The 19,229-nt window shown below is 37.0% G+C and overlaps 1 protein-coding gene across 4 annotated transcripts in view; it reads right to left on the bottom strand.

Annotated features, from left to right (window-relative positions):
• MACROD2 (mono-ADP ribosylhydrolase 2) overlaps positions 1–19,229 on the bottom strand; it is a 1,970,509-nt gene that overhangs the window by 1,523,865 nt on the left and 427,415 nt on the right. For all 4 annotated transcript variants that reach the window (XM_080685397.1, XM_080685398.1, XM_080685399.1 and 1 more), the window contains exon 4: positions 5,280–5,309. In XM_080685397.1, coding sequence (XP_080541523.1) covers positions 5,280–5,309 — 30 coding nt within the window. The remainder of the gene's footprint in view (positions 1–5,279; positions 5,310–19,229) is intronic.

Raw genomic sequence — 19,229 nt, 5'->3', positions numbered from 1 at the left:
CAAAGTTAACTATTTTTGCATAGAAAGCAAATCTGAAGAGCAACAATATATTAAAAATCACAAAGCAAAGGCAAAGAACCCCAGAGCAGGAGTCAACACACCTGCCTTTTCATTCAATTATTAGCCTTCATAATAAAAATTAAAACAGCGATAATAATAACAATAAATAAGTAAAACTCACCCCACTTGAGCCCTGTGGCAGAGGGAGTGTTATGTATGTACCATACCATTTTCTTTCCCTGGGAACTCTGGGAGATCCCCTTCTTCCCAACCTTCCTTGTAGTTATGTTGGGGGTCACTTGCCTGAATTCCGACCCATAAATCTGGAGCATACGTGAAGTAAGCCATTCCCAAACTGGTCTATAAACATATTCCACAAGATCTTCCAGCTCTCTTCCTGTGGCATCCTTAGCGGCCACAGATCACATAGTATGCGTAGCTCAAGTCATAGAAACTGCCTGGGTCTCTGTGTCACCACCTGTATGAGAACCTGAGTGGGAGCCACCAGTCCCACTAAGACTATGGTGTGAGCAAGAAATAAACCTCATTTTATTAAGCCAATTGGAGTTTTAGGTTTATTTGTTACCACAACATAATATAGGAGTAATCAAAGGACTAAGTGAGAAAACTAAATTTACTTATTTTATAAATCAGTATGCTTCGCAGCTATTATACAGGTACTACAGGTAGCTGCGATGGAAAGTCTATAAAAAAATTAATAGAAATAGTGGCCTCGGCGGCCCAGGATCTGTCTCTTGCTTCAACAGTGTTTGGATGGAACAGACCTAGGGATGCCCCTTCTACCAGCCTCCGGCCACTCTCCTGCATCTTATCCAGTCACCACCTTCAGAACCACCTCTGAGACCAGCCCACGCACTGGTATTTTTCCTACCTTAACTCCTTATTGCCGAACAACCCTGAGCTCCCAAATTCATCAGAATTATTCCACCGAAGTGGAGGCTGCAGTCAACCACCTGGCCAACCTGCATCTGCGGGCCCCCTACACCTACCTCTCTCTGGGCTTCTATTTCAACCATGATGATGTGACTCTGGAGGGCGAGGGCCACTTGTTTTGTGAGTTTGCGGAGAAGAAGCACTAGGGCGCTGAGCGTCTCTTAAAGTTTCAAAACAAGCACGGTGGCCGCATTCTCTTCCAGGACGTGCTGAAGCCTCCCCAGGGTGAGTGGGGTGACACTCAGGATGCCATGGAAGCCGTCCTGGCCATGGAGAGAAACCTGACCCAGTCCCTTTTGGAGCTGCAGGCTCTGGGTTCTACCCATGCAGATCCTCAGCTCTGTGACTTCCTGAGAACCAATTCCTGGGTGAGGAGGTGAAACTCATCAAGAAGATGGGCGACACCTGACTCATTAAGAAGATGGGTGACACCTGACTCACCTCTGCAGGCTGGCCGGCCCCCAGGCTGGGCTGGGTGAGTATCTCTTGGAAAGGCTCACCCTCAAGCACAACCAGGAGCCTTTGGAGCCCAGAGTCCTTTGAAAACCCCCTGTGAATTACCCTGGTGTCTGGCTTTTACCTGAGCCTCCTCCCAAAACTACTAGTCATTCTTTTAACCACCCTGAAGTCCTCTCCCATGCATTGGACCAAATGAAACAATAAAGCTTTTCGCAGAAAAAAAAATTAATAGAAATTCTAGGATTTTTGGCATTCTACCATTACATAGGTAATGTAAAGGCTTCCTGAAGGGTAGAATCCAGTCACTATAGACCAGCCACACATGTAAGAAATTAGCATATGTATCTGCCTTTAACAGATCTGGAAAATATAAACAGAGATGATCCATTTCACCAAGGGTTTCATCTGAAATGACTAGGTAGTCGTGACTGCCTTGCCTGTGTTCACTACACTGACTATAGTCAGAGACACTGAGTTCCTGGAAAGAGTGGTCTTTGACCTACAGATGAAAATTTATGCCACTGTAGTGATTATCTCACTTTAAAATCAGAGCTAAGAGGACTGATTGTGACTACTTTTTAAAATCTCCTTTTAGGAGAACTCTTCTTGGTTATAGGCACTCAGTTATAAGTACACGAAGGCTAAAAATATTCAAAAAAGAACAACAAAACATTAAGATTTTATGGGTAATACATTTTTGTATGCACTGATTTTGTCCAAAGTTCAAGCACTGCTTGTACAGGTTTAGAGAAAGCCCTCCTGAAGACCTGAGAAAATAGTATTTAATGTACCATTATTATTTTTAAGTGGTATCAAATTGTTTAGTCAGTCAAAAAGTAGTCCTTTCAGAGACTTTTGAAGGGATATTAATTCAAGTCAATAAAAAGAATCCTTGCCAAAACCGGTTTGGCTCAGTGGATAGAGCATCGGCCTGCGGACTGAAGGGTCCCGGGTTCGATTCCGGTCAAGGGCATGTACCTTGGTTGTGGGCACATCCCCAGTAGGAGGTGTGCATGAGGCAGCTGATTGATGTTTCTCTCTCATCGATGTTTCTAACTCTCTATCCCTCTTCCTTCCTCTCTGTAAAAAATCAATAAAATATATTTAAAAAAAAAAAAAAGAATCCTTGATTAAATCCAACAGTAGTACATCAATTTAATTGCTCCTTATTTGTTGATTATTAGGTTTTACTTTACAAATATCTCTGACAGGATTAAAAATATTTGTCATAGAATCAGAAGGCCAACAAATCAGTATAAGAAGACTAAAAATATACTTAAATTTATTTTTTAAATACAGCCTTCCAAAAATCAGACGTACTTTAGAGCAATCTTAACGTCTCTGGAAGTGCATAAATGAATTTAAACCTGTGATGACCTACTTTAATGGAAGAAATTACAGCCACCTTAAATATTTGTAATTTACCTTTATAATCATGCTAACTTGCTAATTTTAGATTTCAGAAATTAGAAAGTATGGCAATAATTACATTTAGCAAAATCAATCATACATTTATGCCCCATAGAACAGTAAACAGAAAACTGAGTTTGCCTATTCCTGAATGTCTTGCCACTGCTAAAAAATCATATTATATTTTTTCACACAGGTTAGAGGAACTATAAGGAAATACAGGCCCAGTCACTAGAGTTAATTCTATAAACACCAACTAGGTACACATATATTAAAACCAAGCAGGTTGACAAGACTTCCTGAACAATCGCCTGCCTTCCCATTATAGCAGGGATTACTAGTTACCTACCAAAACCTCCATTCTTCCCTACCTCCTTAGAAAACAGAACTCTCTCTCTCTCTCTCTCTCTCTCTCTCTCTCTCTCATAAACACATTGCTTTTTCTAACAAAACTGCATGTATCCATTAATAAACATTTAATCAAGTTCAAGGACAATGTGAGACTTCAGGAAACCTGCTTTGAAAAACTGACTCATCTTTTGGGGGCCACCTTTTTATTTTTGGCCTTCTTAACCCCCAAATTTATACCTAGAGCTCCACTGGTCTTCAGGGACCCTGACTACCCTGCACTAGGAAGGAGGAGCAGAAAAGTAATAGCTTGGTTATATCATGGGATCACCACAACCTTTCTAGTCTATATCTATGCTACCCTCACATGAGACAGAAATACACTTCTATCTCCTATAAGCAACTATTACTTTGTATTTTTCTACTATGTGCAACTAAAGTGATTTTAACTAATATAATCAGTCAAACCAGTTTATAAAAATAGCCAAGAACAATAAATTAACCAGTTAACTGCCACATGTCCAAAAAGGAAACCATCCTTGTGTCTATAGACGCTTATGACGTACAAATGGTAATTGTCTAGCTAATGTGTCTGTTGTTTAACTTGATGAATTTGTTTATAGAGACTTAATTTTGACTTTCCTTTATTCTATTTAGTCAAATTTGTTAAAATAATAATATATACTGCAAGAAAATCAGTACTATGTAAATTTATTTTAATAATGTTTACCTAACATATTATAAGAGACCCAGAGATAAAAATTTACGGCGAATCCAACTAATAAGAAAAGATTACCCTCTAATTCCCAAACATACAAAAAAAAATAAAATTAGAAATTCTGTCTATTTATATTTTCTAAAATAATTTATGGAAGAAAAAAAGAAATATTCTGCTATAGAATATTCACTGACATGTGATAATATGAAGTACATTTTGTAGTTTAAACTGTTTTCTGTTGTTCCTATTTCCAAGATTCTGTTTTTGAAAATCGATTAATTCTCATATAGAAATGATACTTAAAAATGTAATTGCTAAATGTAATTGCTAAAAATGTAATTGCTAAATAGAATTAACTGAAACCTCCTGATGAAAGCCAGGCAACTTTTTAGAAGCCGAACACTCTGTACAATTATTTATTTCTACCTTATACATGAGAAGAGAGAGCAAGAGGGAAAGAGAGAGAGAGTGAGGGAGAAAACAAACCTAACTATGTCCATCCGGGTCTTAAATAAAAAGGACCTTAATTTTGGCTCAGTGGATAGAGTGTCAGCCTGTGGACTGAAGGGTCCCAGGTTCAATTCCAGTAAAGGGCACATACCTGGGTTGTGGTCTCGATCCCCAGTAGGGGGCGTGCAGGAGGCAGCCTATCAATGATTCTTTCTCACCATTGATGTTTCTATCTCTCCCTCTCTCTTCCTTTCTGAAATCAATAAAAATCTATTAAAGAAAAAAAAAAGGACCCTATTCTATTGTGTACTTTTCCCTCTCCTACCATATTATATAGACTGGGCTAGGAGAGCTTTCATCTTTCAAGAAATAAATCTAGAAATATTTTTATTTTCTAGAAATAAAAATAATAAATAGGTATAAGATTGTAGTATCAAAAATAAATTTTCAATACAGGAATCTCTCTCTTCCTAATCTCCTTTTGATCTCTTTCTCCTATAAATAGGCTAAAAGAAAAAGCAAAGTAACAATACTAATTTCTTTTTTAGTATTCACATCAATAACTGGCTCATATATTAAGCTCTCAGGCTACAGAGTCATAATTTTTATAGTCATTATGATGAAAAAAATCCCCAAAGCCACAGCTCCCCAAATGTATTCAAGGTGACTCTGTCATCTGCTATATGTGTGTTCATCCCAATAACTTATAGCTGTTACAGCTATGCCAAAGGTATAAATACAAAGTTTGACAAGAAGAAAAACACTATTCCACATATTTTGAAGTCAGATATTTCCAATATAAATTATTTTCTAGAAAATTATCATTTTTGTGGTTGATGATTATAGCTAAATTAATTTTTTTAAAGTATCACAGAACTTACTTAACATTTGTGGTTGGTATAGAAATAAAAATATATTTTAAGTGATGTTCAGGACTTACCACCTCCTCCTCCAAGGAGACTGGCATTTGCTGTTTAAAAGAAAACAAAACAGAAGAAAGACATTAAATAATATATAAAAATATAATAGGCCAGATGGTTTAATAAAAAGTTAATAATGATCATATCTCTTATAAATACACATTCTTTTTTATAAAGACAGCCTTTATAACTGCTTGATAATGGTATGAAAATTGAAATGCTTTGCTATTTTTATCTCTTTTTTCTCTTCAAATAACTATTTTTATAATGTACTTCCTTCTAATAAAATGAAGTACATAATGTGATCCTTTTATTTTTCATTCTTTATCTAAATTAATCTTCTGGGTTCTCTATTTTATCAAGTAGAGAAAGAACAATGTTACTTAGACAATTTCAATGATTTCAAAGAACAATGTAACAAAAAAGAATAATAATTTTAATTAAATTAAACGCAATCAAATAAAGCTATCTCAAGACACTTTGTAGTAAAACTCTTAAATAATAACAAATTTGTTACTTTTATCATTAACTTTTTATTGGAAGGAAAGAAATAAATTTTAAGCATTTTTGTAAAGCAATGCTGTGACATATCTTACCCAGTTATCCATTATTCTAGCACACATATTTAAAGAAACAAAATAATAAGCAAAATATAAGACAATTCCATTTGGAATTCTTTCAAGAGGTCAAATTTTCAGGAAGTTCCGTGCAGGTTTCTGTTGAGTATTAGCAACCTTATGCCTATGTTTATCTAGTCATTATAATAGCCAGAAAACAGAAGTCATTATACATTGCACCGACCTTTATTCCATAAAGTTTTATGTATCATAGGCATTATCTCATGCCATTAAAAAAGAAAGTAAGAAAGAAAAGAAATCCTGTAGCTATATAAAGAAAGTATATGACAACCAGGCCCCCCTGTCTTTGTGGAGAATTCTGAGCTACCAAAAGATTAAAGAAAGCATTTAGAAAGAGGTGTAGGGGGTCTTTAACTTGAATTTAGTGTGTTGTCCATAGGACCATGTATTGCCACAATTAAGAGAAGCAAATATCAGAGTGTTAATGATTCCAGAAACAAAAAATGAATCATTTTAAGAGCAAATGCACATATACTTATTTCCATGAGGTTAAATGTGTGATGGCTTGTTAACTATTTCAACACTAAAGAGAATATCATGAAAAATGCCTGGAGAGCAAATGTCTTTGAAGATTTTCTCAATATTCAGTACTAGCACATCAAATTAAGAACAGGGTCATCTAATTGTTGCTCTTGCCTTACTCTCAGTGCTTTTGTCACAAACACAGACCAGCAGTACCATTATTAACGTAAAGAAAACTCACTTCTGATATCATAAATTCTTCTGCCACCCCATCACCTCAGGTCTCCAAACCTCTGCACTCACCGTGAAAAAGTGTGTAGTATTTATAGAGATGGCAGCCAGCACTTAAAGTCCTACCCCAAATTAAACTTTGTAACTGTTAAACTAGTAACTTGTTGAAGGGACACTAGGAAAGATGTTGTGAATTCTATTTTGGTCCCATACCCCTGAGTACATGGGGAAATTTCATGATCAACCTATATTTCTTGGGTAATTCAAACATTTTCTAAAATCTTAGCTACAGGCATTTATAAAACTGCATGGCATTTTACACTCCTGCTCATTTTTTCTTTTTATATTTGACTGAGAACTGCTTCCCTATCTATATGTTTTCCAGATCCCTGAAACTCCATCTGTCATCCTCCAAGTTTCACATTTTCATTCACAAAGAAAAAAGGTATTTTCAACAGCAAACTATAACAGTAATGAATAGTAGCTTTTCACTCAAATGATCATGCCCAGAAGCACAATAACACAATATAGCTTACTTGCACCCAATGTTTTGCTCAATAAAGGTGGAGGCTGCCTGTTTTGAGAGCATAGCGGAAGGCCCATCTGTTTAATCAGGCACTTGTCCAATAGATGTGGGTGGATGAGTGGGAGTAGGTGTAGGAACTAAAATCCCAGTCTGGACAACCATCAAGTCAATTTATGTCAGATGTGTGCTCATGTTTAGATGAGCCTATCTGGTCTCATTTTAACATCAACATAGAAATATTTTATAAAATTGTGGCATTCTACTTAATTTCAAGTACATTATCATTCATGTAATAGAATCTTAACCTAAGATGCTTAAATATATTTAAAGCAATTCTAATAACTGCAATCAGGATAATAATTTTTCTGAAGAATCCATCAAGTTTAAGTCTATTTTATCAATTTCTGTTCTCAAAAAAAAATTAATGTTTACTTTATTAGCAAAAATATCAAGGTAATTATCTTCAATAAGAGTGACATAAAAGTAGGCAAATAAAAAAGTGAACCTTTATTAAGATTTCTTTGCCTTCACAAAGCATGCTATACACAATATAACTGACTCTCAACACTTATTGTCCCGGTGAATTAATTATTTCTTCTTTTTACAAAAGTTAAAATGACTTTGTGTGTCTAAAATTAATAGTCATTTAATTTCTACTTACTTATCTCCAATAAATTGTGGTATATCACAATTAGATAGGAAGCCCTAAAGCTAAGCTGGCCTGCATCTGATGAACTCTCAATACATATTCTCTAATAATGAGATAATTCACAGGTTGAGTTCAATTTCTTTATTGACATATAAGAAGTATGGTTTACTAAAATGTATAAAAAAGAGCTAACTGTGGCTCTTTTTCTTCCCATAAAATTAAGGGCTATTAAAGAAACTCAAAGTTTATTTGGAAATACTTAGTAATTAAGAAAGTATGAAATATACTTATATCTCTAAGTCCTTGCTAGGGAAAATTTTAGATATGCTTCAAGTTATCCCTAGAGTGTCACAGAAAAGGAAAAGGAAAAGGGAAACAAAGAAAACTTGAAGTTTATGAGCATGATGCCACTGCTTCTGAAATAAGATTTTAAATGTTCTTCTCTTTGCATGTTTACTAACAACACTACTTGCATTCATATTTTCCTAAATAAAATGCCCCTTCTATTACGAGAGTAGGTGGAGGAAAAAATCATGCTACACTGCTTGTCTCAAAGACTGACTCGATGAGGAATTAAATGAGCCTTTACAAGTTAGTGACTCTGTGTATTGCACTTTTCCCTCCTCCCAAATAACAATTCAAATGAGATAAACAGTTTCACTGCCTATAAAACAAAGACAAAACTGAACATAAAATGGGAGAAAAGGTTACCTAAATCTGATTTCAAAATGGCAAGTATAGAGAATTTATTTACAATACCCTTGAAGCATAGTAAGCTCCATCATGTATAAAAAAATTGCTGTTTGAATTCTCTTCTATTGTTAGATAATCCCTTGTTCTGTAAACTTTGTCATTGTAAACTCTATCACTTTAAGACAGTCTGTTATTCTGTAAAATGACTTTGTTTTTTTTTTAGTTCAAATAATAGAAAAAGATAAACTTAACAGTTTGACCTTGCAAGCTAGCCATCTAATGTAATAGACTAATACTGATAATAATTCCAAGTACTAACTCATTATGTATTCAAGGTTACAACTGTCTGTAACAATAACTCACACAGAGCCCTTTGCAATATCTGCAAACAAAGAGGCTCCAAAAGTATAAATATGAGACACTTCCTCTATGTCGGGGCTCAGAGATTTGGAAAAGACACCTCCCTCTGGGCCATACGTGAATTAATGACTCCTAATTAATTGGCTCATTAAGGCATCTTATATCTCATTCAATGATTGACAATACAACACCCTAAGCAAGTAGTTAGTTTTTAAAGTTTATAAGAAATTGTTTTTTTCCATATGAACTGTTTTGAAATTTTTAATTAAAATGGTCAAATTTCCATAAGTGTTAATATTCATTTTAAAATTATCAAAAAAATTAATACAATGTAGAAATCCTGTTCTTGGAATAATTAACCTAAATAAAAAGTGATCTTGGCATTGCCAATAGTGTCATTATTTTATGTTGGTCTCAAAGTACAAATAGTCTATTAGATTACCTTCTTCCTAAAATAAAATCTCTTAAATGACCCTCCCTGTGTGGGGGTGAATGCATCTTTTTAAGAATATAATTATAATAAAATTGTAGATCAAATCATCTACACTAATAAAAGAGAAAGATGCAAATTGACTGTACCTTCGTGACACCCACCAGCCAATCAGGAGTGAACATGCAAATTAACCAACAAAGATGGCGGGTTAATTTGCATGCACAGATGCCGAGTGGCCAGGTGTGGGACACTTGCATTGTAGGCATGGTGATGATGCAGGCATTCCGCACCACCCCAGCTGCTCCACTCCAGGGCTCTGGGCAGCGTGGGAAGGTGGAAAGGCAGCTCTGGGCCGGAGCGAAGGTGGTGCTGGCAGCCAGGGGAAGGAAGGCCCATTCTTGCACAAATCTTCGTGCATTGGGCCTCTAGTGAAAAATAAAATTACTGTACTATAAGTAATCTATTCCTGGAAGTTCCTAGATGGGATATATGACATAACAATATGAGAAAAGCAAGACAAAACTATAATTTATCACACAACAATGACAGCCCTTTTCCTCCTAAGATCTCACCACCCTTTTTAGTCTGTATAGGTAATGAAAGAGGTACTGAACAAAGAGCCAGGTAATCTCTGCTTTACTTCTCCCTCAGTCACTAAATAGCTAGATGATGTGGGCAAGTCAAAGTCAACCATCTTATCTTCTTTCATCAGTAAAATCAGAATCTATCAGGGGTAGCAAACAGGTTTCAAAAAATTCTAAATCATTAGTTTGAAGAGACTATTCCTCTGATTTGAGAAATATTCTGATGCTAAATCTATGCTCAGAGAACTGTGTTAAATTAATTATGCTGGTCACAGGCAGAGTGGGACAGGGAGAATACAAATGGCAGCACACATGTATTGGGGATCACTAGATCAGATGTCTTCTTTTGGATTTGATTGATCTTGATGCAATGAAATTCTATCCAGTATGCTTAAAAAACAAACCTGCTAACCTAATGTATGCTAGCATTGTACTTCAGCATACCTAATAATTCCTGCCCTTTATGAGTCTAAAGTAATCCAGTCTGTGAAATAATGTCAGGTAACTTGGGCTGATAAGTGTTTTGAACTATTTTTTATTCCACTTACCCTGTGATTTCTGTTATCTCTACAGTAATTATTTGTTTACCTACTCCATTTCTACTCCCACCCAACATTGTCTGGCAAACAAGCAGCAGGCTGGGAAACTAGTCTTTAAATATTGATTAAAACTATTTGTGCAGGGTTTTGTTTGCTTTTTGTCATTTTAAAATAAATTATAATTGCTTTCACCCGAACAGGTTCCTGACCAGCTAGTTGCGTTTGCTTATGCTGCTTTCTTATTACAATAGAGTGCATGGGATGTCAAAATGATTGTGGGCAAAAAATTCCCCCGGAGCTCTAGTGAAAACACCATGTCATTCACATGCTATCTATCGTAAAAGATAAAAAAGCTGAAATATCACCCTTTAGAATGGCACACATTATTTTCTCTACACTTTGAAACTCAAAGTAGGAAGTGCTAAAAAATCTGTTAAAATGAAAACCCCAAGCACGTGCGTAACTGTAGAACCATTTTGTACAGGGAGCAACCATCTCCACTGACAGCTGTGGAAATAGAGTCTACACAGACAAATACCACCATGGACTTGGTAACAGTTTGTGCTTTACTAGATTCACACCTTCTGAACAAAATTAACAGAATGCATGAGCTTTAGGGCAATGCTATAATTTCCTGCTTTGAAGCTGACAGAGAAAATTAAGAATAAGCTTAACTATCTCACATGTAGAAACCAGCATAAACACATGATCGATACTTTACATTTCATACTTTCTGCAGAATCCAAAGGAACCATTGATTATTTCAGAGTCTGTGTGGTTGTGTAAGCTGTTACCCACTACGAAGCCAAAAATAGAATACACCGAGCCCTATTGTTGATAAATAGGTGAAAAGGCATCAGAAATTGTGAAACCTACTTGGCAGTATTAGCAAATAGAACAAGAACAAAACAGGGTTGAAGTTTGAGGGAGGAGCTAGAGCTGCCCTGCTTTGTCAATCTGGCTTTACCAGCTAGAATTCTGGGTGCTCAGTGGCTTCTAGGAATACTGCAACATGGGAGGAAAAAGCACTTATTTTATCTAACTCCTTCTTTTTACAAAGGTGGAAAGTTAAAGAAGGATCAAAGGTGTTAGCTAACTTGTCTAGGATCAGACCCAGGAGAAGAACCCAACACAAAATATTCAAATTGCAGAATCACATACAAAAATGGTAACAGAATACACATGCATGGAGGTCACCTGATCTAATTTTTAAAGGGTGAACCAAAGCACTGGAAGTTCCACAGCTCCAGAATGCAACGCGATGAGTGAAGCATGTGGAGAATCAGCACAGCTTCTGCGTACCAAGAAGCCTTCCTCACACTGTGCTCTGAATCAGCTGTAATTGTGATGATAACACTGGCTCTGTTACAAACGGGATTACTTAAGTAACCCAATCTGGAGCTTTTTAAAGATTGAACAAGCGTGTCTACATAGGGAAAAAATGAGTTCAAATGTATATTAGCTTTGTGGTTGTAATGATACAAGACACTTGAACAGCAGTTTTAATGTATTTTGGACAAGAAAGGTTTTGAATACAAACCAATTCTCCATTTGAAAAATGAAAGATGTGCTTTTGGGAGGGAATATGATACACTTTTAGCCTGATGAAAACATAAGTCTGAACATGCACACTTCTTGGGGAAACTAATTTATTTCAATAAAACAAGACAGTACCTTTGAAAAACATAAAACAAACCTGTTTTGTATAATTTCCTTAGTTTATCTTTCTTATAATATTATAGAATCTCTATTTCTCTCCAATAATGAAACACCAAGAGAGCTTTTTAAAAAGGTTTATTTTAGATTATACTTTAAAACAAATAAGACAAAAGAGCATTTCTAGGTCATAGCAAATAGATGAGAAGACTGAGGCAAAGAACCTCAAAGATAAAGGACAGGCTGCTAAACTGTGAAATCCATGAAGGCAGAGGCCATGTTTGCTGGTTCAACAGTACCATGCACAGGTATAAACAGAGAGGAACCACTGAATGGAAAGGAGGGAAATGAGAGATGGGAAAATGAATTCATATTTCTGCAACAGGTAAAAGAGCTATAATAATACATAGTTACCCCTTCACAATTTTATAGCCAAGTGAGACTGTGCCAGGAGGGAGCCAAACAGATCTAGGTCCAATTCCACACTCTATCATCTTCCTTGAGAAAGTTCTTGAACTCCAATTGATTATATAATCTCTTGGATTCTCTGTTTCTTTTTTCTTTTTTAATCCTCACCTGAGGATATTTTCCCATTAATTTTTAGAGAGATTGGAAGGGAAGGGGAGAGACAGAGAGAGAGAAACATTGATGTTAGAGGGTCACATTTATTGTGTCTGATTCTAGACCAGGGCCAGGGATCGAGACTGCAACTGAGGCAGGTGCTATGCTAGGGCAATTCTCTATTTCTTTATTAGTAATTTGGTAATATAATGGTCATGGTATAGGTTTGCTGAGAGGAAAAAGGGTGATAACCTATATGAATGCATTTCATGGTTCCTGGAACATACTGAGGCTCAGTGATTGTCAGCTCCCTACACAGGACTTTGATTACAGTGCTACTTCTGGCACTGAAGCTAGAATTGAAAACCACCACTAATACAAGCATTCAGAATAATCAGTTTGTGGGGCCAGGGCCATGTTCATCTTAGAGAAATACAGTCCTCTGCCCTCATTCTAAGATGCCCTATGCTATACCCTCATCAGAGTTTTGGAAAAAAAAACAGGACTTATGCACGAAAGAGAGTTAGAAACAAGGACATGTTCAATTTCTTTAAAATTCTGTCTTTGGATTTAGGTCAAGTAAAACAATCCTATATAATAATAATCCCATATAATAAAGAGGTAAGCCGAAACTGGTTTGGCTCAGTGGATAGAGCGTTGGCCTGTGGACTCAAGGGTCCCAGGTTCGATTCCGGTCAAGGGCATGTACCTTAGTTGCGGGCACATCCCCAGTGGGAGGTGTGCAGGAGGCAGCTGATGGATGTTTCTCTCTCATCGATGTTTCTAACTCTCTATCCCTCTCCTTCCTCTCTGTAAAAAATCAATAAAATATATTTTTAAAAAAATAAAAAAAAAATAAAGAGGTAATATGCACATTGACCATCACTCCAACACACAAGATGGCCGCCCCCATGTAGTCAAAGATGGATGCCCCCATTGGACACAAGATGGCCACCACAAGATGGCCAGCGGGGGAGGGCAGTTGTGGGCAATCAGGCCATCAGGGGAGGGTAGTTGGGAGGGACCAGGCCTGCAAGGGAGGGCAGCTGGGGGTGATCAGGCCAGCAGGGGAGGGCAGTTAGGGGCGACTGGGGCCACCATGGGAAGGCAGTTGGGGGGACCAGGCCTGCAGGGGAGGACAGTTAGGGGAGACCAGGTTGGCAGGGGAGGGCAGTTAAGGGTGACCAGGCCAGCAGGGGAGGGCAGTTAGGGGCAATCGGGCTGGCAGGGGAGCAGTTAGGCGTCGATCAGGCTGGCAGGGGAGTGGTTAGGGGGTGATCAAGCTGGCAGGCAGAAGTGGTTAGGGGCAATCAGGCAGGCAGGCAGGTGAGCCGTTGGGAGCCAGCAGTCCAGATTGTAGAGGGTGCAGGCTGGCCTGAGGGACACACACCCCCACCCTCCATGCATGAATTTCATGCACCAGGCCTCTAGTAATTCTATAATCCCATAAAGAAAATAGATGTCAACTTTTTGCATGCTTTAACAGTTTTCCCCTCTTCTGGGTTATTTTGATTATTTAGTTTAAAAAATATGCTGGATATTTTATGTGAGACAGCTTCTGTTTTCTCCTCAAGACTATTCTCTATACCTCCCCCTGTTCTCTCCCCAAAATGATCTCTATAGATGACATCAATGGGTCCTCTTACCCCTGGCTCTGCTTGGGTTCAGTCAATGGGGAGCCCTGGCAGGACTTGGTAGGAGACTGAGAATTAGTTCAAGGTTTTTATTTCCCTGGTTCACTCCCTGTAAGCTTACCTTGAGCTGATTCTGTCCTTGAATAAAGGTCACTGCTCTAATCAAGGTCATCTATATATATATAAAAGCCTAAGTGACCATTTGACCAGTAGCTATGATGTGCACTGACCACCAGGGGGCAGACACACAATGCATAGACATGAAAACATGAAACAGACTGATGAATCTCAGAGGGATGTGGGTGGGGGGTGGGTGGGAAGATATTAATCAGAGATCTTACATGCATACTAGAGGCCAGGTACACAGATTCATGCACCAGTGGGGCCCCTCAACCTGGCCTGTGGGTATTGGGCCAAAAATGGAAGTCTGACATCCCCCGAGGAGTCCTGGATTGCAAGAGGGTGCAGGCCAGGCCAAGGGACCCCACTGGTGCACAAATCCATGCACTGGGCCTCTAGTTTAGTTCATAAAATAACTTGCTCTCCTTTTAGGTTCTGATATTTCTCCCTCCACTGATTTCTGTGAGCTTAGACTGGTAACAATTATGCTATTGGTAGCCTCTGGTTTCTGAACAATCCCTTGAAGTTCTCCAATACCATACCTGGATCTAACCCTTTTATTTACACCCTTTACAGATAAGCCATCCTTGAAGCATCCTGATTTGGTTGTGCCAAAGTTCCTGACAGGATCTTGATTGAACAGATGTGGTTTATACAGATTGATCACAACCAGTGGCTAGCTTAAATCTCATATCCTTTCCCAGGTTCTCTCTTAGTTCAATTATGAGGATAGCTCTTATCCTCATGTTCTCATTTGAGGAATAATCAATATAGAAGACTACTATTTTCCTTACTAATTAAATATATACATATATATATATATATATATATATATATATATATATATATATACTAGAGACCCAGCGCACATAATTCATGCACTCAGGTGGGGGTCCCTCAGCCCGGATTGCACTCTCACAGTCTGGGAGCCCCACGATTGATCACTCTGCTGAGGTAGGCCCCACCCATCCACCACAGCACTTCCGGCCAGGTAGCTTGGGCCTCTCTCTATGGGGTGATCATGGGGTAAGAGTGGAGAACCCTGACCAATTGCATTGCACCCACCTTGGGTGGCCTGGCACCAATTGGTGTCATAGCATGGTTGTCAGGACAGTCGTTCTGCTGTTAGGCTGTTCAGCTATTTGGTCAATTTGCATATTATGCTTTTATTATTATAGGTAAATACATAAACATAAAATCACATGTATTACTTTGAACATGTGAATCAAGTCTTTTACTAAGCAAATCCAACTTATCTTGTTATTCTTTTCCATACTTTTTTTATGTTTATATACTATACATAATATATAATCCAAAGTATTTATGGGTAAAAGAGTATATGCATTTTAAAATTTAAGAATTTAGTAAAATTTTTAAAATTTGTAAAATATATATTTGTATATTAAAATAAGTCAAATAGCAAAAGTTTAATATTAATACTATAGGCTAAAAAACACACAAAGCCTCAGTTTCACTTGATGTCAGCCAATAAATAATCTGCATTAATATCTTGACATGTAAATGAGGTTTACTGGACTGCTTCTGATTTAAATATAAATTACATCAGTGAAAAGTTCACATTTGAACCTTAAAAATATTCAGTCTGAATTTCTGATTGACTTTAAATACATAAATTTCAAAATGGTCTATTATTAATGTAAAAATTATAAAGCCATCTCAACTGATGGTAAGCTTCTTTAACCACTTTCTCTTCATGTTTACTAGATACAAACTTTGACAGGTCTTAAACTTCAAAGCAAACCAATAACTTGGCTAGAAAAATTAGAGAATGAAAGTTTCAACTGTTTTCTAATTATATTATTTGCAAATTTAAAGTATACTTCAGAATTTTAAAGGTAATGAGATTCAGAAGCTATTAACTTATTAGAAACTAGAGGCCCGGTGCACAAAATTCATGCACGGGGGTGGGGGTCCCTCAGCCTGACCAGCACCCTCTCCAATCTGGGAGCCCTCAGGGGAGCCCTCTTCAATCCGGGAGCCATGACAGCTTAGGCCCACTCCCCGTGGTTCTCTGCTCTCTGCAGGGCCTGGCTGCACCGTACCCACTTCCCAGAGGCTTTCCGAGGCCCAGAGGCCCTCTGCGACTGGGGCAGAACGTTTGCCTCGTCGCCGCAGCAACGAAGCAAGCATTCCGCCAGGCCACTCACACTGCCCGCTCTCAGTGGCTGCCCCCCCAAGACTGTGGGACTCCAGTGGGGCTGAGGGGACTGGGTGCCACCATCTTATGGGTATGGGCGCCGCTATCTTTGTGACAGAGTGATGTTAATTTGCATATTACCCTTTTTTTAGATAGGATATGCCTAAGGCAGTGGTTGGCAAACTGTGGCTCGCGAGCCACATGCATCTCTTTGGCCCCTTGAGTGTGGCTCTTCCACAAAATACCACGGCCTGGGCGAGTCTATTCTGAAGAAGTGGCGTTAGAAGAAGTTTAAGTTTAAAAAATTTGGATCTCAAAAGAAATTTCAATCGTTGTACTGTTGGTATTTGGCTCTGTTGACTAATGAATTTGTTGACCACTGGCCTAAGGGAAATTTATCAAAAACCCAAAGAGATGTAAGAATGTTTTAACTCAATATGGATTTCAAGGCCAAGTACAAGTATTTATTTTTTAACCTACTATAGCATGTGAAGACTTTTTCTAATAGTGCCAATTTTACTTATGTCAAATTAAAGAATATTCAGTAGAACACGTTTCCATTTTTCCTTTTTTCCAATTTGAACACATTTTTTCAAAGTAACATTCTTCTTCCAGTTCCTTAACATCTTGGTATACAACTAAAGTGTGCTGGGTCACAGAGGAGCTGACCTGGCTTTCAATTCATCCTAACATAACACTTCGATCATTAAGCAGTTCTGATCTAACTACTGCACCAATGTGGTCTTGTGGCATGGCCAACTTATGAAAAATTTAAAATGATTCATTTCTATCAGAAAGTCATACTCTGAGTCACCAAGCCAGTGGACAAGCTGACACATACTTTAGTAAGCTTACCAGGGTAGAAAATATGCCCATTATCACAACCAAATAAAGACATATACAAATAGACCATGATGACAATTTTATGAACATCTATTATTTATTATGCAATCTTTGAGTTGACCTGTATATCATCCTCCAAGAAAGTAAAGTGGGAATTTTACTTTCCATATAACCAATGAGGAACCTAAGGCTATAGTGATACTAAGTTACTTGTCCCAAAGTCATATGCTGGAAGGTATCTATTCAACCCAAAGCTTGAGCCCTTTTATCCATTATCTTACCACTTGTCTTTTAGTACACCATAACCAGCTCCTAAGGAATTATTCCATTTCTCCCAAATTATTTCAAATTAGAATGATATCCAATGCTTACGCTAAACAGTGTATTCAAATAACACTAATGTCAAAGATAGTATTACTATTGTTTTAATCTAGCTAGTGATCAGAATGGACAGCATTTACATATATCATACAACTTAAAATTATAAAATTTTTAAATCTTTAGTTATGCTTTCTCCATGTCATTTACTAACATCTATAATAATAAAAGCATAATATGCTAATTAGACCAGACATCCTTCCATTCTTCCGTCCTGGGTGCCTGCCAGTGGCTGCAGGGAAGCCCAAGTCCCTGGTGCCAGAGGGAAGCCGGCGCTGGCAATCAGGGGAAGGAAGGCCTACTATTGCATAAATTTCATGCATCAGGCCTCTAGTTATTATAATAATCAGCAATTTAGATTTCATTACATCTGAAATTATCTATAAAGGAAAACTCTTTTGAAAAATTACAATTAATAATCTGATAACATTAAATTGACATTTAAAAAGATGAAAATTCTCAGTATGATTTTAGGCAACACGAATAATTATATATATATTGCTATCAATAAAGGGATATACTTCTTAACTCACAAGGCTTTTGACTTGAACTAAGCTAAATTTACCAAAACAACTAGAGTACATTAAAGTTTAGCTTTTACCAAGTAAATGAAAACTGCCTAATTGAAGATTTTATATGCTTATAGTGAAGTACACAAAATAAAAATAAATATATGCTTTCATTTTCCTAAATTTTTTATCATTAGCACTCTTCATCTTTAAATTTAGGATTATCAAACAAAGAATATTTTTGATAACTTCAGGTAACAAATCAAACCATAATAATTTTTCTCCTTTCTAAATTACAGAAGCCTAATAATTCTATTTCAAATTTTGGTTGCCTTCTATTAATGTTCAATGAAATTTTACATTGTTCAAGAATAAAATAAATATATTATTATGTTTATGTAAATCACATGCATCAAAAATCCACCTCATTTATGAACAAAAATGTTTTCTGTATACTAAAGACAAATTATAATGTGCATCCTGTGAATATAAAAAATACCAATTACTCTGTTATTACAGTTCCATCTGGCCAGCTGTGGATTCTCTAGTAGAGATTAGTTTCATTCTGGTGCATTGAAAAACACTGATCTAATCTCAGACAAAAGTATTACTGTCAGTAAGAAGCTGATTACTGACTACAGAGGCTTTTAACAAATTATTATTATTTAACAAATTCAAGGATAACTAAATAATACTAAAAATAGTAGCATTTCCAATATCACTGAAATATCCATGAGGTTACATTCCAAGAACCACCTTGGATACATAAAACCTGAGATAGTACAGAACCCTATGTATGTGTTTTTCCTATGCATACATACCTATGATAAAATTTAATTTATCAACTAGGCACAGTAAGATATTAACAATAATAACTAGTAATTAAATAGAACAATGACAGCAATATACTGTGATAAAAGTTATGTGAATGTGTCTCTTTCTCTTTCTCTTTCTCAAAATATCTTATTGTACTGTACTCACCTTTGCACTTAAAGG

Source organism: Plecotus auritus, assembly GCF_963455305.1.
Source record: "Plecotus auritus genome assembly, chromosome: 8".
Classification (NCBI taxonomy): Eukaryota; Metazoa; Chordata; class Mammalia; order Chiroptera; family Vespertilionidae; genus Plecotus; species Plecotus auritus.
This window is presented reverse-complemented; position numbering and strand designations above follow the sequence as displayed.